Source organism: Diabrotica virgifera, chromosome 4 (genome assembly GCF_917563875.1).
Source record: "Diabrotica virgifera virgifera chromosome 4, PGI_DIABVI_V3a".
In the NCBI taxonomy this organism is placed as follows: domain Eukaryota; kingdom Metazoa; phylum Arthropoda; class Insecta; order Coleoptera; family Chrysomelidae; genus Diabrotica; species Diabrotica virgifera.
The window spans coordinates 182,243,585-182,266,122 of NC_065446.1; the positions used below are offsets into that span (position 1 = coordinate 182,243,585).

A 22,538-nucleotide genomic window follows, 5' to 3' on the forward strand; every position below is an offset into this window, starting at 1 on the left:
TGTATACGCTTTTTGAAAACTCTAATATTAATTTTACAAATTAGACAAATATGCAATTAAAGTGACATATTTAATTTTTCCCCACACAATTACTTAATTTTTTATAAAAAAATCAATTTGACTATGAATTAAAAATTTGGTAAAGTGAACCATAGATTTAAAAAAAATTAACTTTTATTACAAGAATTAATTTTTTTAAACAAATATTTGATTTACGTTACCACCCAATCAACTGATTTATTCAAACTAGAAAAAAATCAGGTTCGGCTTTAAAAAATTAGTTCGTTTGGGTCATAGAAAAATGTTCACCCTGTATACGCTTTTTGAAAACTCTGAAGTGAATTTTACAAATAAGACAAATGGGCAATTAAAATGGCATATTTATTTTTTCCCCACATGATTACTTAATTTTTTTTAAAAAATCAAATTTATCAAAATCAAAATTTTACCATAAAAATAAAAAAAATTAAACAACGTTTCTCTTAAAATTAAAAGTTTCACCATTTTTTTTTTCTATAACACGTCTAGATCTAAAACTCCCCACAACACTTCTCTTTGAACTCTATAGTTTAACACAGACGTGATCAAATAGATAAATTTTAAATTTTTTCACTTAATTTTTGCGATTTAACTTTGCAATTCACGAATCTGCACCTTTTATTTTTTAAATTCATACCTTTTACGAGAAGAAGATTGAAAGTCTACAACAATTGTCATAGTCTTGACAATGGTAAGAGATATGTGTAAAAATTTCAGAACAAAAATTTTAAATGGAACGTTGTAGCGAGTTAAACCGTGATTTCGTTTTTTTTTTTCATTTTTAGGTTAAAATTCCAATTTTGACAAATTTGATTTTTTAATACAAAATTAAGTAATCGTGTGGGAAAAAATAAATATGCCATTTTAATTGCCTATTTGTCTAATTTTTAAAATTCATATTAGAGTTTTCAAAAAGCGTATACAGGTTGAAATTTTTTCTAAGACCAAAACGAATTAATTTTTTAAATCCGGGCCTGATTTTATTCTAGTTTGAGTAAATCAGTTGATTGGGTGGTAACATAAATTAAATATTTGTTCAAAAAAAATTAATTTTTGTAATAAAAGTAAATTTCTTTAAATCTATGGTTCACTTTATATATATATAACAGCGCTACCATGCCTTATAGGCCTACGGCTTCTAAATTCTGGATAATATTTCTCCATTCTTTTCGGTCCTCTGCACTCTTTCTCCAGTCCTTCACCCCGATTTCTTCTAAATCCCTCTCTGCCGCCTCTAACCACCTCTTCCTTGGGCGACCTCGTCTCCTTTTTCCAAATGCTCTGGCATTCAATATTCGTTTGACGTTTCTACTTTCTGGCATTCGAGTAATATGTCCCAGCCATCTAACTCTTTGGGCTCGTATTTTTGTCGTTATTTTTTGGTCTCCCATACATCCTCATTACTTCTTCATTTGTTCGTCTCCTCCAGGTTTTCTCCACTATCTGTGTACCTCCAAAAATCTTTCTCAGGACCTTCCTTTCCCATATCTGTATCTTCTTCTCTTCTTGTTGATTCATTACCCACGTTTCGCTCGCATACAACACTGTGGGCCGTATTATCGTTTCATACATTCTGATTTTCGCGTTTATTGATACATTTTTGCTTTTAATATCGTGTTTAAGGCACCCACAACTCGACTTCCCTTCAATAATCTTTTATTTATTTCTTTTTCTTCCCTTCCAGTACTAGCTACAGTCACTCCCAGGTATTCGAATTCTGATACTTCCTTAAATTTATATTCATCTCCTTCTCCTTTCATTTTTATATAGTTATCCTCTTTATTTCTATCTCCTTTCATTACCATGTATTGTGTTTTTCCTTGGTTGATTCTTAATCCATACCTTTTTGCTTCCGCTTCGAACTTTTGGAATATTTTTTGGAGATGTTCCTTTGTTCTTGTTAGGAGGACTAGATCATCAGCGTAAGCTATAAACTGCTGTCTGTTGTTAAATATGGTACCGCTTGTACTAATTTTTATCCTTCTTACTATGTGCTCTAGTACCAAGTTAAATAAGTCTGTGGATAGAGGGTCACCCTGTTTCAGTCCTTTATTCACTGTGAATTGTTTTGAAAAATTTTCTTCCATTGTTATCCTGTTTTTTGTATTGTTGAGCGTCATTCTCACTAATTTAACCAGCTTTCCTGAAATACCCAAGGATCTCATTGCTTCATATAGCATATCTCGGTCTACTCAGTCGTAAGCGTGTTTAAAGTCAATGAACAACATGTGTAGTCCCAAATTTTGTTCGTAGCTGTTGTTCTGTATTAGATTTAATAAACATATTTGATCTGTTCTTCCTGGTCTAAAACCTCCTTGGTATTCTCCAATGATCTTATTTACCTCCTTTTGCAATCTATTTCGGATGATTTTTGCAAGTATTTTATAGGCCATTTCTAATAGCGATATTCCTCTATAATTTTCGCAACTTATTTTATCACCTTTTTTGTAGATTGGACAGATGAGTGCATTGTTCCATTGTTGCGGCATTTCCTCTTTTTGCCAGACTCTTAATATTAGTCGGAAAATTTTATCTTGCAGCTTTTCTCCTCCTGCTTTAAAAATCTCTGCCGGAATTCCGCTTTCTCCTGCGCTTTTGTTATTTTTTTGCTTCAATATTGCTTCTTTTACTTCTTGTAGTGTAGTAAATATTGTTCACTTTACCAAACTTTTAATTATTCATAGTCAAATTTGATTTTTTTTATAAAAAATTAAGTAATCTTGTGGGGAAAAAATAAATATGTCATTTTAATTGCCTATTTGTCTAATTTGTAAAAAATCATATTAGAGTTTCCAAAAAGCGTATACAGGGTGAAATTTTTTCCAAGTCCCAAACGAACTAATTTTTTAAAGCCGGAGCTGATTTTTTTCTAGTTTGAATAAATCAGTTGATTAGGTGGTAATAGTGTAACGATTGACCAAAATAAGAGACACATCGATCTGACCGTTCAAAAATTATGACGAATATAAATTTCTGTCAAAATGCGAAACTCGCCCTGTATATTATTACACAAGGGGAGCAGACACTTTTTAATGGTCATTTGTTATTCCCCATAGGAGCCTCTATACGAGGTAGGAGTATGTACATTCCTCATGACTCACCCTGTATTACGAATACGTGTGCCAAATATCTCGAAAAAATATTCAAAATTACAGCCGCAATCATGGAACGCCTTTTTGCTACCTGTTGATCGCTACTGTTTCCTCTTAAAACTGATTGATATGTTTCACTTGTTCTTTGTTGTTCTTTGTTGTTTGTCTCTTTATCAATGTGTCTGGACCGATTTTTGACCCTTCGCTTCGTTATCGAACGTGTTCGCTTCGTATTTGTACAGTGTACAGATAGCGAATGATCGATAACGAAGCGAAGGGTCAAAAATCAAGGTCCTGGTAAATTTTATGATCGATTTTAAACATACTTTTTCAATAGTTAGACATTTAAAATTTTCAGAATAGCGAGTGAATTTTAAGCAATTTTAAATGCAAATAATGCAATGATATTTAGATCCCTCTGTAAAGTACGTTATTCAATACGGGTATACGTCAGTGGTAGAGCATTGGACTGCAGTTCAAGAGATCCAGGTTTAAACCCGGATTTTCCCTATTTTTTGAAGTGAATACTTGAATAATTGAAATAGAGTGAAACTGAATAATTTTTGCGGTTGTAAAGTCGTATTTGGCATCAGTCAAAATCGTGACGCAAAAGCGTCATTCAAAATATTCAAATAATAATGAGAAAAATAATGATGAGGAAAATTACCGAACATATTTTTTGTTGTTCCCAATGATCCAAATAACCTAAACTAGTACCTATCTATCTGCCTGGGCCGAAAAAATTTATTTTTATAATTTATTTTTTATTTTTTCATAAATAAATGTAGTAATAACCCAAAAATTAAGGCATTTAGGTATAGGAAATACCTATTAAATGGAAGATAATCAGTATTTCTTATGGATTTCTAAATGCAAAAAATATGCAGTAGGTATGTTCGATTTTAAATAAGAAATTTATTAGATTTCAAGAAAAACGGAAGGTTTGACAACAATGTAAATTGCCGTACCGCTCCTCCATAGGCCGATCAGACACCGTTTCTGAGATAATTGAGGCGTACCATACATAAAACTCACTCTATATATAATACAAGGATAAAAAACCGCTAAACACCTTAAAAATGAGTGGCGCATACAGTATTCCAGCTACAAAATATCTGATATGAATATTACGTGACGCGAAAATGTATTTCCATTTTGATGTAAAACAAAATTCTAGTTTTATTTTAAAAGATTTCTCCATAATATTTGCTAAATTTGAAGTAAACGCGCCACGAAAGGGTAACTTTTATACAGTTTGAATTTTAAAACTATTTTGTGGCGCGTTTACTTCAAATTTAGCAAATATTATGGAAAAATCTTTTAAAATAAACCTAGAATTTTGTTTTACATCAAAATGAATATACATTTTCGCGCCAGGTAATATTCATATCAGATCTTTTGTAGCTGGAATATTGTATGCGCCACTCATTTTTAAGGCGTTTAGCGGTTTTTTATTCTTGTATTAGGAGTTTTTCAAAGGCATTTCTAAATTAAATGTATGAAGTTGAATGAAATGTTCCTCTATTACTCGTTAAGCTTTATCAATGGTCACCTTTGTTGCATTATCTCCCAAATGATCTAGTGTCCATCGAATGTACATTAGAATTTTTTCTATTCGAAATAGATTGAAAAAAAAATATTGAGATGACCGGTAAATGAAGTCGGATTGCCCGTTGCCAGATAAAATTTCGCGTCGTAATCACTACAACTACATAAACCATTTCGGGAATAATCGTTAATTGGATTATACTTTTGGAGCTTAATAACTTCTAAAAAGCTTAACCGATTTTGATCTGTAAACATGAGTTTTAAACGTATTTACCAGTAGTATCTGATGGATCTAAGGTCAAGTATGATAACTGAAGTTATTTCAGGAATTACTGAGCTTCAGGAACCGTTTTTCCCGTAGGAAATAGATTGGATCATACTTTTGAAGCCTATAACTTAAAAATTAGAATTTTCCCGGATATGACGTATACACCGTTAGATTCGTCTAAAGTCCTTCTACAAACACTCAGTTATCGGCGCAATTCGTAGGTTGAAATTTTGAGTAATTGTCGAAAAACCAAAATTTTCAAAGTACAGTTTTTCAGTTTTTCGGCTATACTGAGCCGCTTGTATGTTTGATCCTGACGGCTTAAACACCATTTGAAAGCTTAACTCAACACAATTGATTTGTTATATTTGCGGTTCTCCTGTCTCTTCTTGATCCGAAGATATATACCCCCAAAAAATATGCCGTTTTGTACCTACCAAGTCCTATAGCTCGCTTATGGGTGGTCAAAGTCACAATATACACCGGTTTTGAATCGGCCCTGACCCCCTCTTCAAACACAGAAAAAAATTCAGATCGGTTTAACTTTAAAACACATACATCCACAATAATTATTTTCCCTTTTTTAAATAAAAATTGAGTCATACTTCTGAGCTCGGTAACTTTTGAATGGTATAACTGATTTTTAAAATTAGACATGCGTTGGAAAGGTAATGATCCGTACTATGAGAAGCCGCAAAGGTCGAACTTAAATTCTTAAAGTTTTTAAGAGTTTTGGGGACGAGAACGAAAAACAGACACTAAATAGGAAGGGCCGTAAAATCCACACCCTTGGACCAAAAAATGGATGGTAGACATATGAATGGGTGAGTCTTTTCCTGAACTTTAAGATGTTCGAAAAAATCAAAAATTTCGTGTATATATAGTGTCGCGTGTAGGGGGGTGTTGGTGTGCGCCACTGGCGAGAACTGCCGTGTTCTGGTAATGATATTACTTATATGTTTAATAAAATGAACCCTCCGGTAGCCACCACGTCTCGTAAAGTTACATGAGTGGACACACTGCGGTACCCAATTCCGCAAATATAAAAAACGTTATTAGATGTAAAATATATCCAACATTTGTTAGAATATCAAAAGAAAAGCGTTACTTTTAAAATTTTATTGTATGACTTTAACCTAATGTAACGACTCAAAAGCGCAAAAAAAATGAGTAGTCACTCTTACAATGTAATCTAAACAAAGAAAGCGTTTATTACAAAAAAAATTCACAAACATCCCAAAAGTAAAATACTTAAATACAAAATAATTGAATTAGTCTTATAAACACACATTGCACTGAATCTTTTTCTTACTTTGATTTTTGCCAAAAAAATGTTTGAATAATTCTCACTTCAACGCTTAATATCAAAAAACTTCACAAAATGCAATAGCCGCAGGTAGTATTTTAAAGATATATGAAATATATGAAATATGAAATATAGCCATATGAAATAATAAAACCCCGTTAACGTTGTAGTTGTTCCTTTTAGCTATCTTATTTTGAATATAGTCAATAGCCTAATAGGGGTGTATACGATAGAATATTGGTAAAACTTCTTAAATCTTTGAAATGAGGCACGAAGTACCGCAGTCTCGACACTGGAGTGTTATAAAATTAATCAAATCGGATGGAATCGAATATAATAGAATGTACACTCCTGGCCAAAAAAAAATGGGACACCTTAAAAATGGGTAATTTTTGAGGACTCGAATCTCCTAAACCTGTTGTCCGATTTTGATGATTTTTTTTAATATGTTATAGCCTTATTCTCTAAGAATATGGATGTGGTAATAGAGTTGCTGAACAGGTAAATGTCATTGTATACCGGGTGTAAAATTAATACTGTGTTTTTCCTGAAAGTTTGTAACACCCTGTAAAATATTCTAGCATTTAAAAAATATTGAAATTAAAACTAGATTGTACCCTTAGCCTTTCTTAACATTCTGCTTTTTGACTTATTCACCTATGTTGGATAATGAAAAAGTTAGGTACTTTGACAACCAGCCAGGTTCTTCATCAATACAGGGTGTTTCTAAACAAGTGCGACAAACTTTAAGGGGTACTTCGGTATGAAAAAATAATGACCGTTTGATTTATAAACATATGTCTGCAAATGCTTCGTTTCCGAAATACAGGATGTTGAATTTTTTCTTACACACTGACGATTTATTTATTGCTCTAAAACCGGTTGAAATATGCAAATGAAATTTGGTGGGTTTTAGGAGGTAGTTATTGAGCATTTTTTTACATACAATTATTTATTTTATATTCACCATTGGCGTGCATACGGGTCATATTACCCGGTCATATTACCTGTATGCACGCCAATGGTAAATATAAAATTTTTATTAGTATGTCAAAAAATGTGAAATAACCTTCCAAATTTCATTTGCATATTTCAACCGGTTTTAGAGCAATAAATAAATCGTCAGTTTGTAAAAAAAAATTTAACATCCCGTATCTCGGAAACGAAGCATTTGCGGACATATGTGTATAAAGCAAACTGTCACTATTTTTTCATGCAGAATTAACCCTTAAAGTTTGTTGCACTGATTTAGAAACACCCTGTATTGATGAAGAACATGGCTAATTGTCAAAGTAGGTACCTAACTTTTTCATTATCCCACATAAGTGAATGAGTCAAAAAGCAGAATGTTAAGAAAGGCTAAGGCTATAGTTTAGCTTTAAGTTCAATATTTTTTTAATTCTAGAATATTCCATAGGGTGTTTCGAACTTTCAGGAAAAAACACAGTATTATTGTTACACCCGGTATACAATGACATTTACCTGTTCAGCAACACTATTACTACATCGATATTCTCAGAGAATAAGGCTATAACATATTAAAAAAATCACTAAAATCGGACAACAGATTTAGGAGATTCGAGAAATCAAAAATGACCCATTTTTAAGGTGTCCCATTTTTTTTGGCCAGGAGTATATAAGAGTTATTCACTTCTATCGGCACTCCACACGTGCTACGCTCTCTTTTTTATTTTTTTTTATAAATAATTAAAATTTATTATAATAAAATCCATAATATAAACTTAGCTATATTAAGGTATGTGTCAATTATTATTTAGAAACAGCGCGTATCAACAGGGAAAACGCGTTCCAAGATTGCAGCCAACGCGTTCCAAGATTGTTGAATATTTTGTCGAGTCATTTGGCACAAATAAAATATTCGTACCTAATACAGTAAAGAATGGCGACACAGAGCCCAATTAAGAAATATGTTAGTATGTAAAAATTACTCTATAACTAAATAAAATAGTACAAAAACTAGTTTGTACCGCCATTAGGAAGAACGAAAAAATACACTTTCTTCAAATAAATTTTTTATCCAATGCCTAGATTTTTTGTCACATTGGAACTACTAAAATCGATTATCTATAACAAGAAATCGAACTTAACTTACTGATTTGGCAACATAAAAAAAACAGTCAGCGTCACTGCAATAAATATTATTACAGTATTGTGCCTTTGTCTTTGATATTGTCACGTAGGCATTGTTGCCAAAGGTTCGCAGAACTTTCTAAAAACTACTATCTCTCGAATTAATATTGATCGCTGAGTCATAGGAAGACGTTTTTAAAGCAAGCACCACACTCTCGTTAAGTTACTTCGGAAAAGTTGACCGAAGTCCGAAGTTCCGTCACTATACAACTTCGCGAGGAACACATTCATGCGGGGCAATACATACTTCGATTCCTTTGACTCGTTGGCAAAAACCGCTACAGAATGGAAGTAGGCCGAGACGCAGCGAAGTCGCATGAGGTGCCTGTCTACACTACCGTACTCGCTGAACTTCGATCGAGTTTGCGAGTAGTATAGTGAGCGTTTAAAGTTACAAAATTTTTAAAACAAACATGATCTGGTCTCCTTGTAACAAAAATAACTTTCATGGCGATCTCATAGTCAATTTAAGAACCCTAAATACCAATATAAAGAAGAAGTAATATGCATAGGTCAAGATGTGAATCAACTAAAGACACTTGGGTGGGGGTGTAGACTATTATGTGACTCCCGAATTATGTTGACCGAAGTTCGAAATCCCGTCACTATACAACTTCGCGAGGAACACATTCACGCGGGGCCATACATACTTCGATTCCTTTGACTCGATCGCAAAAACCGCTACAGAATGGAAGTATGCCGAGACGCAGCGAAGTCGCATGAGGTGCCTGTCAACACTAACGTACTCGTACTCGCTGAACTTCTATCGAGTTCGCGAATAGTATAGTGAGCGTTTAAAGTTTCAAAATTTTTAAAACAAACATGATCTCGTCTCCTTGTAACAAAAATACCTTTTATGGCGATATCATAGTCAATTTAAGAACCCTAAATACCAATATAAAGAAGAAGTAATATGCATAGGTCAAGATGTGAATCGACTAAAGACACGTGGGTGGGGGTGTACACTATTATATGACTCCCGAATTATGTTGACCGAAGTCCGAAGTCCCGTCACTATACAACTTCGCGAGGAACACATTCATGCGGGGCAATACATACTGCGATTTCTTTGACTCGATCGCAAAAACCGCTACAGAATGGAAGTAGGCCGAGACGCAGCGGAGTCGCATGAGGTGCCTGTCAACACTATCGTACTCGTACTCGCTGAACTTCTATCGAGTTCGCGAATAGTATAGTGAGCGTTTAAAGTTAAAAAATTTTTAAAACAAACATGATCTCGTCTCCTTGTAACAAAAATACCTTTTATGGTGATATCATAGTCAATTTAAGAACCCTAAATACCAATATAAAGAAGAAGTAATACGCATAGGTCTAGATGTGAATCGATTAAAGACACTTGGGTGGGGGTGTACACTATTATGTGACTCCCGAATTATGTTGACCGAAGTCCGAAGTCCCGTCACTATACAACTTCGCGAGGAACACATTCATGCGGGGCGATACATACTTCGATTCCTTTGACTCGATCGCAAAAACCGCTACAGAATGAAAGTAGGCCGAGACGTAGCGAAGTCGCATGAGGTGCCTGTCAACACTATCGTACTCGCTGAACTTCGAGTAGTATAGTGAGCGTTTAAAGTTACAAAATTTTTAAAACAAACATGATCTGGTCTCCTTCTAACAAAAATAATTTTCATGGCGATCTCATAGTCAATTTAAGAACCCTAAATACCAATATAAAGAAGAAGTAATATGCATAGGTCAAGATGTGAATCGACTAAAGACACTTGGGTGGGGGTGTACACTATTATGTGACTCATGTATTTATGGTGCATGGCTGTTTCGGCTCCTGTCTAAAACGGATTGTGAAGGAGTAGTTTGACTTACATGTACGTTACTAAAGTGGCAACATACTTGTGTATATGTATATTAAGTGCGTTCGCGGGTAACTGTCGGCGACAAATTTTTAGCAAGTCGCATGCGCACTTTAAAATAATATAAATATTATCTTTAATAGATAAATATACAAGGTATATTTACCTAGTATAATTTAATAATTAGTTATTAATATTAATCAAAAGTCAATATACGCTGTTTATTTATCTTTTAACAATATTATTTATATTAGGTGAGGTTAGGAATTGTCCGGAATGGGACGTTTCATCGTCGCCGGTTCATCGCCAGTCCATTTCATCGCCGTCCGTTTCATCGCCGGCCGTTTCATCGCCGGCCGTTTCATCGCCAGTTAGTCAGTTGATTTTGTATTATGGGGGATGACACGACACGACCTTAAATTCAGTTCAAAACTTATGACAAATAAAAAGATAAAAAATATTATTATATTAATTTACTGTTCTATTTCTACTTCCCCTAAATTTGAAATTTGACACTAAATAACATTAAATTTGTAGTGTTAAATTATATTTTATATTATAAAAGTTTAAAAGTCTATTAAAAGATTAAGTATGGCAACGGGAATGGTCATATCTCGCATTTCCTAGAATTCCTAATTAGTACTAAAAATAAATAATAAATGTAACTCTCGAAAATTGGTAGAAAATTCGGAAATATATCAGTGAACGATTAACTGACTGGCGATGAACCGGCCGGCGATGAATCGGCCGGCGATGAATCGGGCCGGCGATGAATCGGGCCGGCGATGAACTGGCGGCATCGAAACGGCGGCGATGAACTGGCGGTGATGAAACGTCCTAGACCCGGAATTGTCAACGACAAGTCGCCGACAGGTACCCGCGAATGATCTTATTATGAAGTATCATCATCATCATCTTGGTGCTACAGCCCTTAGAGGGCCTCGACCTTCTCAAGCTTTCTACGCCATTCTGTTCTGTCCCTTGCTTGCATTTTCCAGTTGCCGACTCCGATCTTCTCGGCATCCTGTGTTACCCCGTCCATCCACCTCAGCTTTGGTCTACCCCGTCTTCTCATTCACACGGGTTGCGCTGTTAGAATCTTTTATATCATGTTCCATTCAGGGGCCCGGGCTACACGTCCTGCCCACTGCAGGCGGTTTCGCTTAATTATAGTGATAATATCTTTTCCACCAAACGTGTGCTTGTAGATATTCTGCAGTTCAAAATTATATCTACGCCTCCATATTCCGTTTTCACAGACCGCTCCGAATATCTTACGTAGCACCTTTCTTTCAAAAATCGACAGAGCGGATTCATCTGTTTTAGTTAGCGTCCATGCCTCTGATCCATATGTGAGAACGGGAACTATCAATGTTCTATACAGCCTTATACGAGTTTTTTGAGACAGACGTTTGTTAGCTAAGTACTTTGATAGACTATGATAACACCTGTTTGCAATTATTATTCGTCTTTTTATTTCCTCTGATGTGTTATTATTGGGGTTAACCGATTTCCCTAGATATATGGACTCTTTGACCGCTTCTAAGTTTTGGTCATTGATGATTAGATCTGCGTCAACATTTCCAACTCTTGTGTTTGTGTTGTCGCCATGAATTTTGTTTTATTTCGATTTATATGTATGTAACGCCATTCGTTCTGCTGCTGCTGCTAGCTCGGTTATGATTTCCGCAGTTCTCGCTGTGGTTCTTGTTATAATGTCCACGTCGTCTGTATATGCTAGAATTTGGACAGATCTGTTGAATACTGTTCCCCTGCTATCTATATTAGCGTCTCGTACGACTTTTTCTAATGCTACATTAAAAAGATGACACGCCAGCGCATCTCCCTGCCAACCCCCTATGTATTTCAAATGGGGTTGACGAGTCATTTTGAATTTTTACTGTTAATATCATCTTCGCCATTGTCACTTTTTTCATACATATGAGTTTTTTTTGGAATTCCTAACTCATTCATAGCGTTGTAGAGACTTGGTCTTAATACACTGTCATAAGCAGCTTTAAAATCGACAAAAATATGGTACATATATCTATGTATGTTAAACTCTTGCGCTTTTCCCAGGATCTGTCGTAGTGTAAAGATCTGGTTAATGGTTGAACGTCCACGCCTGAATCCTGCCTGATTATTGTGAAGTATAGTTTTTTTTTATATCTGAGAGCTAAATATCAAAAGAAAAATGAGAGTGTCAAATGAATTTAAGTTAAAGGATCACAGTGGACGCTTTAGTTGGAATGATGTTTCGTAGCGTAGAAGATTGGAACCTTGTGAATGGTATGATGGCGAGACTGAAGAAAGAAACAATAGGTATATCTGGATAGAGAGAGTAGAAAGTGCGAAAAAACGCAACCGTAATATGTTAGAATTAGAATATGGAAAAGTAAAATAGTACACTAGATTATGCGATGAATATCCGATATGGAAATGAAGAGGATAATGAAGAATTTCCAAATAGGTTATCCACCTTCCCTTTCTCAATGGGTAGTATCTAGTTTTAAATGGATAATAAATCTATTTCACTAAATATGGTGTTGTTCGTGAATTTTTAATATTTTCTTTCTACCCGATGAATAAGATAAAATATTTGTTTAATTTTTCTTCCAGTTTATTTCAGCTACTTTTATATTAGGCTTATTTAAGCATAGCTACACATAGTTTCAAAAGTTATGCATCACTCCTCGTATTCACGATGTTTACGCTTTTATAAATCCGTATCTTTATCACATACCTAATGAGCGTTTTTTATAAAAAATATACCATTTTTGGTTTTTTATTTTATTTAATTACCCATTTAATTGACCTGGTTTTGCCAAGGGGTAAACATTTGAAAAATTTATTCTGGTGAAATTTTTGAAAACGTGATTAAAAATGAATCGTACTTTAATTTCTGAGTTGGACCATATAAGGATTATCGATTTAGTTAAAGAAGGCCATTCACAGCGGTTCGTTGAGGAAAGAGTGGATGTTTCTCAGAGTGATGTCTAACGGATATGAAATAGGATCCTGGAGACAAACTTGATAATGAATAGAGCTCGGTCTGGTAGACCCCGAGTTACCAATGATCGACAGAATAGATATATCAGAATTTCCATCCGTAGAAATTGTTCTATGTCTGTACCAGCCTTCCAAAGAGAATTCAGGCATGCTACAGGAGTCAGAGTATCGTTATCTACAATAAGAAGAAGAACTTTAGATTCAGGTTTGAGGAGTCGTCGACCAATAAGAGTTCCTCAGCTACAACCTAGATATGTTTTGGACCGCCTCCAGTGGGCTCAAGAACACATAGAGATCCCCCCACTGTTTTGAAATTTTGTGCTTTTATCAGACGAGACCAGAGTTTCTTAAAGTAGTGATAACCGGCTAATTTGTGTATGGCGAGAGCCAACAAGAGCTGCACAACTAGCCATACACGAATTCGCCGGTTATCACTATTTAAACAGATTCTGGTCTCGTCTGAAAAAAGCGCAAAATTCCAAAATTGTTGGGGGAGCTGTATGTTTTCTTTAGCCCACTGGAGGCGGTCCAAAACATGTCTAGGTTGTAGCTGAGGAACTCTTATTGGTCGACGACTCCTCAAACCTGAGTCTAAAATTCTTCTTCTTATTGTAGCCAACGATAATCTGACTCTTGTAGCATGCCTGAATTCTCTTTGGAGGGCTGGTACAGGCATAGAAGAATTTCTACAGATGGAAATTCTGATATATCTATTCTGTCGATCATTGATAACTCGAGGTCTACTAGACCGAGTTCTATTCCGTATCGAGTTTGTCTCCTGGAACCTATTCCATATCCGTGAGACATCACTCTGATAAACATCCACTCTTTTCGCCACGAGCCGCTGTGAATGGCCTTCTTCAACTAAATCGATAATTCTTATACAGTCCAACTTAGAAATTAAAGTACGATTAATTTTTAATCACGTTTTCAAAAATTTCACCAGAATAAATTTTTCAAATGTTTACACCTTGGCAAAACCAGGTCAATTAAATGGGTAATCAAATAAAATAAAAAACCAAAAATTTTATATTTTTTATTAAAAAGGCCCATTAAATATGTGATAAAGATACAGATTTATAAAAGCGTAAACGTCGTGAATACAAGGGGTGATGCATAGCTTTTGAAACTATGGTGTATTATCTTGTTTCTTGAAACAGAATTTACAGGCCAGAACTATACTTTAAAATATAAATATAAATTTTATTGATTTTTTTTATTTAACCACTTTGTATGTTACCACTTTTATTGTTTTAGGATTTAAAAAAACAATTTCAAAATTATCTTTATTTCACACATGGAAAATAAGATCCAGGATACCAGATACCACAGATTTCAAAAACTTATTGAATGTGAACGGAACTCGGGTGCTAGCAATGTTATATATAATTTGCCTTCACCTCTTTTTAATATATCATGGTACCTTTATTAGCGATCCCGAAACATTTGAACATGTAAGTAATGCACTAAATACAGAATTAGAACCGTATTGTGTTTGTTTGTTTATAAATAAAGGTATCTACGATGAAACTGAAATCCAAATCTGCTGTAAGTACATACTCCAATATCTTTTACACTACAGGTTAATCCGTTCTCCAAATAAAAGACAATATTTATACTAAAATCACAATAGAGATGCACTAGAAATAAATAAACCAAGACACGTTGAATGTTACTAGGAGCACTCCTGAATCATGATTTACAGTGTATAAATTTTGTAAATCAATATTTGGAATTTACAATGTACATACATTTTAAATCATGATTTGGAAGTGCTCCTTGTAACATTCAACGTGTCTTTTTTTTCTTTTTTTTTATTAACAAAATCGCATCAGCCAAATTGGCTACTAGCGAAACAATAGTAGCAAACAATAATATTGTATTACATTTGTATGTTTAAATAGAGTTTAAAATGTTAATTTTTCTTCACAGTTGTCACATTTTGGTTCTTGTTTGTCGGAAAACACATGGCTATTAGTTAATCGCGTATGACACAGTCGGAGTCGCGTTAATATTACCTGGTCTCTCTGACTTGTTGATAATTTTGGCCAGGGTTTTATCGATTTTGTAACTTCGCGTATTTTGGACGATAATACTTTTCACTTTTCTTCCCACGTATACCGCACTTTACGTTTTACCGCCGCTTTCACGTCCGCACTCGTAGATGTTTCAGTACACTCCGCACTATCACTAGTTGCGACTTCTTCTGCAGCGTTTTCTGCCTCTTCAGTTCATTTAATTCCAATATGTGATGGGATCCAGAAGAGGATGGTAATTGTTCCATTCAGTCGAGCGGTATGAACTATCTGGACAGAATTATGTGGAGCATCGGGAGGTTATTGTAAAAATCGTTAATATTAAACTGCAAAATTGAAGAGAAGCCCGTGTATAATAAATAAACGTTGAAATTTGGGACTGTTACAGAAGTTCATGACTCGATTCTTGAGAAAACTCACTTTCAGTCTCTGATGCCTCAGTATCCGAGTAGCCCATCTGTAAAAGTTTCAGTAGTTTCTTTCTTATTTTTGTACATCTAACTTTAATGGATCTTTGTTTGAAATAAGGGTATATCACTGTTAGCATTCTCACTAAAGCTTTAAAATCGCTAGTCTAGTTTTTAGTAATGCTAACTGGGTCCTGTGCACCATGAAAATTTTCAAATAGGTCGGATATTTGATTAAAATCAAGAACAAATGAAGGGTTTTGTCCGTTTCGTTCTGAGATGAATGCCTTGGTCGGTTCCATGAGTACGTGAGTTGGAGTCTTTCGCTTACTTTTCTTTGGTTTTTTAGCTGGAGCATCATTAGGTTTAACAAACGGCTCAAGACTTGGGTTTTCTGAATTAGCATCTTGCGCAAGAGGGTGTGTAACAAGGTCATCCAAACTGCGTTTTGAGCTATTTTGTGTAAACTGGGTTGTATTTATATTGATAATTGGTTGTGAGGTTGGAGTTTTTGAGGGGTTGGTTGAAAGTATTTGGGAAAGTGTGGGTTACGAAGATGATCGGGAGTGGGGGTTTTGGTTATGATTTTCAGAAACTGATTCTTGGATTGTTTTGCAATTTGCTGCGGTATGGCCTGGCCTTTTACATGAAAAACAGATCAAGGAATCTTGTGCAAAATAAATCCTATAGTTGGTGTTATCATGATTCATTAATATGGATGCAGGTATTGGGGCCAGCGGTGGTGTGATAAAAATTTGTCTTCTAAAACTATAAATGTGGTTGAATTCCGGCAAACCGGCGCTTATCTTGAGAAATGACATGGGAGACATGGGTTGAAGGCCCAATTTTTCAATTTCTTGAATTAATACAGCATGCGGAATGGTGGGACAAGCGTTTGACAGAATTAGTCTTTCTGCTGGAGTGATTAGTTTGCGTGCTTGGACGTTTTGGTTATTGATTTCTATAGACCCTCGAAAATTATTCATGAAATTTTCAACAACATTTTTGTTTGCAAGGTACATACATACTGTGTTGTTAGAAAGCCTTGAGGAAAATAGGATATTTTTGGGCTCGATCAACTTTCCTAGTGAAATCAGGTAATCTTGAAGTTTCAGGTTTTCAATGGATGGAAATACAATGGGTTGTTCTTTCGTTGGGGATTGTTGTTCAATCAAAGCAGTAGAATAAGTTTTTTTTAGTAGTGTTTTCTATTTGGGCGCTCCTGTAGTCAGAAGTCTCGGCAGTCGGATTTGACATATTTTCTTTATTAATTTAAAACAAAGTAAAACCTGAAATCTGGACCTGTCTTACAGCAGGTGATTTTATCATGTCGTTATAGATAACGAATAAACCTGTTTAGGGTTTTTTTCAAGCCGACTTCTGATAAATAATAAACTCCAGTGAAATAACTTGGTTTTATATAATTTTAAGGAGCACTTACGTATAATAGTTGAACGCACTCTTATATAGTACTTTACTCATTAGATACTATCTAAATAATTGTTTTTGTTTGGAGCTGACAAATACACACTAACTAGTATACCTGCCAGAACCGAACTCCCTCAACGTGTCTTGGTTTGTTTATTTCTATAGTTTATTTTTAAACCAAGAAGAGTAAACTAAAAAGAGAGATTTACACCCAAGAAAGTCACTAGAAATATCACCAAAAACATCTTCTTTTTTCGTTGATCAAATCGGCTTCAACTGTAATCCATAAATATTATATTACACTAATGAGCTCGGGAAATATGCACTTAATAATTCCTAAAATATTCATGCAAATATGCACCAAAAATAGTTGAAATATACACTAAAATATGCTTTTATGCATTTAATGCATATAAAGAAAAACCGCAATAATCCTTTTTTTTATTTCAGTGGCCTTAGCTCTCGAGTCATAGCTAAATAAAATCAAAAATATATTTAGTGCTAGTCATAAAAAAATGTTTATTGAAATTTATATTACCTACAAAAAAAATACATCATTACATTTATTCATTTATTCTTTATATTTATCGTCATCATTTTATGTTATATTATTATTACAATTAAAACAACTATACCTACATATATTATTAAATGTTTTTCTAAACTTTCTACAGAAAAACTAAACCGTCTATCTGATAATAAAGAATTATTGCTTATACACGGAAAAATTTCTTTCTACTCCACATGAAGTTAAATGAGCAAACTTAAAATATTGTATAATTGAGGGTTCTACCTATAAACTTAAATTATCTTCACATTTCCCCATCTTAATAATATTATTTATTTGATTTTTTTTTATTTCTCTCCTTTTTCTTTAACACCGTGCAGAATTTTTTCCCGTGCAGAATTTTTTGTTGGTTTCCCCAAAGTGTTTATTTTTTTTTGTTTAATGAATTGATAATTTCAATACTTTGTTCTACTGAAATGTTTCGCTTTTCTAATTTAGTAATAATTGGTTCATCAATATTTACAAAATTGGTTTAGTGTAGGAAACAGAGGTTGAACCTTGCAAAATGGACACAAGTCCGGTTTTATTTTTTTTCTGGCATATCAAGTGGTGCTTATTATCAGACTAACTTTTTCTGAAAAAATTTCGCCCCGGAACCCCCCTTTTCACCCCTTTAAAGGGGGTAATTTATGGTTTTTGCAGAACGTAGCCCTTCCTGTACCTTTTACAAACAATTTCTTTTATAGAAATATGAAGAGGACTATATTTTCTACGATTTATTTCCGACAGCATCTCTCTGTCATCCACCGTTTAGCAAGGGTGGCGCCCCAAAGTTGACAAGTTTTTAAAAAAGATGTTTTTAGAAAAAATATATTTTTCGCTAACTGTAACGGAAATTAAAAAGAAATGCTACGGAGATTATTCACAAATATATGATTGATTTTTTCGTATAGGTTTCACTTAAGGGTAATTGCCTTTTTTTTAATTACAGGGTGTTACATTTTAAAAAAACCCTTTTTATACCATCTGAACCGTTTATGCTAGAGTAAAAAGACTTTCAGCGATTACCCATGTACTGGTGTTATTTTCAAATTTGTATAATGCACCCCCATTTTTTCCCCGGAACCACCCAAAAAAGAAGAAGAATTAATAAATAAAGTGATTTTCTTGGAATCCTTCACACACAATGCCCTTCATTAATATGCTTCATATATCATTTTGTGCAAGTTATTATTACCCATGCATGGACACTAAACGCGATTTCCTAGTGCAACCCTTGTAGCCAAAAACAATAAGTAAAATGGGGGGTTAAAATTTTTTTTTGTTTTTTGCTTTTTGATCCATATGGGCATATGCTTCATCAATAGTGCTTTTCAAAAATATATATGGTAATTGCAACATCCCTGCGCAAACCACCCCTATCCTTGAAAATATACTGCAGAAACTACCCCTATACCTTATCCAGCATGTTTTTACGATTTTCTCATTACCTATTCATTTTTTTTAAACAAAACTTATACAAGGTTAAAGACCACTATTTACTCTAAAAATTAGGTCCTATTCATTTTTTTCGTTTAAGCAACCGTTACGGCACAGTGGCGCCGTAAACCTCATATATGCTTTGACGGGCTCCAGTTTTTGTTTATTTTTTTGTCATCTGTTTGTTTTATTGATAAAGTACTTATGTAAAATAAAACAACACAGTCTAACCTACAAATCATGACCTATGCACATTTTACATTCTTTGCTCCCCAAAGCTACAGTGGTGGCCCAAAATAAATTTTTTCATATTTTCGCCACCTACACGCATTTTATTGCGTTAATGCTACCTTAATAGCACAATATTCACCCCTAAGTGGGCGCTAAGCAGTGGCGGATCCAGGGAGGGGTGATGGGGGCGATCACCCCCACCCCTCTCAAACCAAGTGATATTATATTTGAAGATTATAAAAATATTCATTTTTTTTATAGAAATACTTATATAATATTAATATTATTTTTATAAGAATGACTTTTTATGCTTTAGCGACAGTAGCGGATCCAGCATCGTTAAGAGGGGGGTGCCAATTGGTTAAATTTCTATAAAAATAAATGAATATTTTTATAATCTTTGAATATAATATGACTTGGTTTGAGAGGGGGGGGGGGAGTGTTCACCCCCATCACCCCTCCCTGGATCCGCCACTGCGTAGCGACCACCTAAGGGTAAATATTGTGCTGTTAAGGTAGCATTAATGCAATAAAATGCATGTAGGTGGCGAAAATATGCAAAAATTTATTTTGGGCCACCACTGTGGCTTTGGGGAGCAAAGAATGTAAAATGTGCATAAGTCATAATTTGTAGGTTACACTGTGTTGTTTTATTTTGCATAAGTACTTTATCAATAAAACGAACAGATGACGAAAAAAAAAAACAAAAACTGGAGCCCGCCAAAGCATATATGAGGTTTACGGCGCCACTGTGCCGTAACCGTTGCTTATACGAAAAAATGAATAGGACATAATTTTTAGAGTAAATAGTGGTCTTTAACCTTGTATAAGTTTTGTTTAAAAATAATACATAGGTAATGAGAAAATCGTAAAAACATGCGCGCCAAGGGATAGGGGTAGTTTCTGCAGTACATTTTCAAGGATAGGGGTGGTTTTCGCAGAGATGTTGCAATAACCATATATATTTTTGGAAAGCACTATTGATGAAGCATATGCCCATATGGATCAAAAAGCAAAAAACAAAAAAAAATTTTCAACCCTCCATTTTATTTATTTTTTTTTGCTTAAGGGGTTGCACTAGGAAATTGCTTTTAGTGTCTATGCATGGGTAATAATAATGTCCACAAAATGATGTATGAAGCATATTAATAAAGGGCATTGTGTGTGAAGGATTCCAAGAAAATCAATTTATTTATTAATTCTTCTTTTTTTTGGGGTGGTTCCGGGGAAAAAATGGGGGTGCATTGTACAAATTTGTAAATAGCACCAGTACATGGGTAATCGCTGAAAGTCTTTTTACTCTAGCATAAACGGTTCAGATGGTATAAAAAGAGGTTTTTTAAAATGTAACACCCTGTAATTAAAAAAAGGGCAATTATCCTTAAGTAAAACCTATACCAAAAAATCAGTCAATTATTTGTGAATAATTGCCGCAGGATTTCTTCTTAATTTCCGTTACAGTTAGGGAAAAATATATTTTTTTTAAAAACATCTTTTTTAAAAACTTGTCAACTTTAGGACGCCACCCCCGCTAAACGGTGGAAGATAGAGAGATGGTGTTGGAAATAAATCGTAGAAAATATAGTCCTCTTCATATTTCTATAAAAGAAATTTTTTGTGAAAGTTACAGGAAGGGCTACGTTCCGCAATATCCACAAATTACCCCCTTTAAAGGGGTGAAAAGGGAGGTTCCGGGGCGAAATTTTTTCAGAAAAAGTTAGTCTTATAATAAGCACCCCTTGATATACCAGAAAAAAAATAAAACCGGACTTGTGTCCATTTTGCAAGGTTCAACCTTTGTTTCCTACACTAGTTTGGATACTTTTTAATAACGGTTTTTTTAATCCACACGTTTTTTATGGCACATGAGTTATCTATATCTAAACTACAAATGACGTCTCTAATTCCCTCCAAATGATCGGTTATGAAATTTACAGAATTTAACCATGTCCGCCATTTAGGTATCACTGGTTCAGGTGGTAAAGGCACATTAGATAAACGATTTTTATACACCTGTACTCGCAGAAGGGCTTTTAAAAATATTTTTTTATACATATTTGATACAAGGGTATTGACCGTTGGAAATTCTGTCCTTACAGGTTCTGCTACTATATTTAAAGCGTGTGCTAAAGAAGTAACAAATTTGGGAAAAATATTTTTAAATTTGGTCCACTTTGGGTCAAACAAAATGTGACTGCGTATTGTAAAGTCCCCTCCGTCTCCGTTATTTGTCGTCTCCTTACCTTATAAATTGTAAAAGGCAGTAATTAAGGATGTTACCAGAAAGTGGTTCCACGAGAATTTTCAGATTTATTGTTTTTATCTGAGACTTCTCATTTCTCTTTAATATTTTTTCTGTTTGTATCGTTTGAGGTAAAAAAGTCTGAAAATATGTAATTTTATTAAATGCATATGCATTTATACAATTTATCCAGAATATGCAAATATGCACTTAATATGCATTTTGCATATTTCCCTAGCTCTACAGTAATACGTCACAAAGAGTTCTAAAAACAACTGCTTTTGATATAAAAGTAGACTAGAAATCTAATAATTAAAGGAATAATGCAAAAATCACAAAAAATCGCCTATATAACTTAATTAACCTATTCTTTCTTCTTAAGGTGCCTATCCGTTCCGGATGTTGGCGACCAGCATGGCTATCCTAACTTTGCTTGCTGCTATTCTGAATAGTCCGGTTGTCGATGTATTAAACCACTTTCTCAGGTTTTGAAGCCAAGATATTCTTCTTCTCCCTGGTCCTCTCTTTCCAAATACCTTGCCTTGAAGAATGAGTTGCAACAAGCCATATCTCTGTTCATTCCTTTATCATGTTTATCATGTTTTACTCTATCAAACGCCTTTTTGTAGTCGATAAAACAAATATACACTTCACAGTCAACATCCCAACTTCAATTAACCTATAAAATGACTAAAGGGTTAAAATTGTATAAATGTTATTAGTCTCAAAAGTAAGTAACACTGGAGTATACTTGCCTGAGGTTGGACCACTTACAAGCAATCATTACGGCGCGGTAAATTTTAATTAATCCTCTTGGTTAAAAAACAGACCGTAGTGCATCTTTATTGTGATTTTAGTATAGGAGAAGAGTAACACCCTATCGTTAACCTTCCAGAGCTCGCACGCGGACTCCCACTGCGCACTTTTAAAAATTTGACCATACTCCTTAAAGCTCAGTG

The 22,538-nt window shown here is 34.4% G+C and overlaps 1 protein-coding gene across 4 annotated transcripts in view; it reads left to right on the plus strand.

The window, feature by feature from the left end:
* The window catches only part of LOC126884024 (O-acyltransferase like protein-like), a 190,726-nt gene that overhangs the window by 31,906 nt on the left and 136,282 nt on the right, over positions 1-22,538 (plus strand). For all 4 annotated transcript variants that reach the window (XM_050649807.1, XM_050649808.1, XM_050649810.1 and 1 more), the window contains one exon: positions 14,506-14,702. In XM_050649807.1, the coding sequence (XP_050505764.1) occupies positions 14,506-14,702 (197 nt within the window). The remainder of the gene's footprint in view (positions 1-14,505; positions 14,703-22,538) is intronic.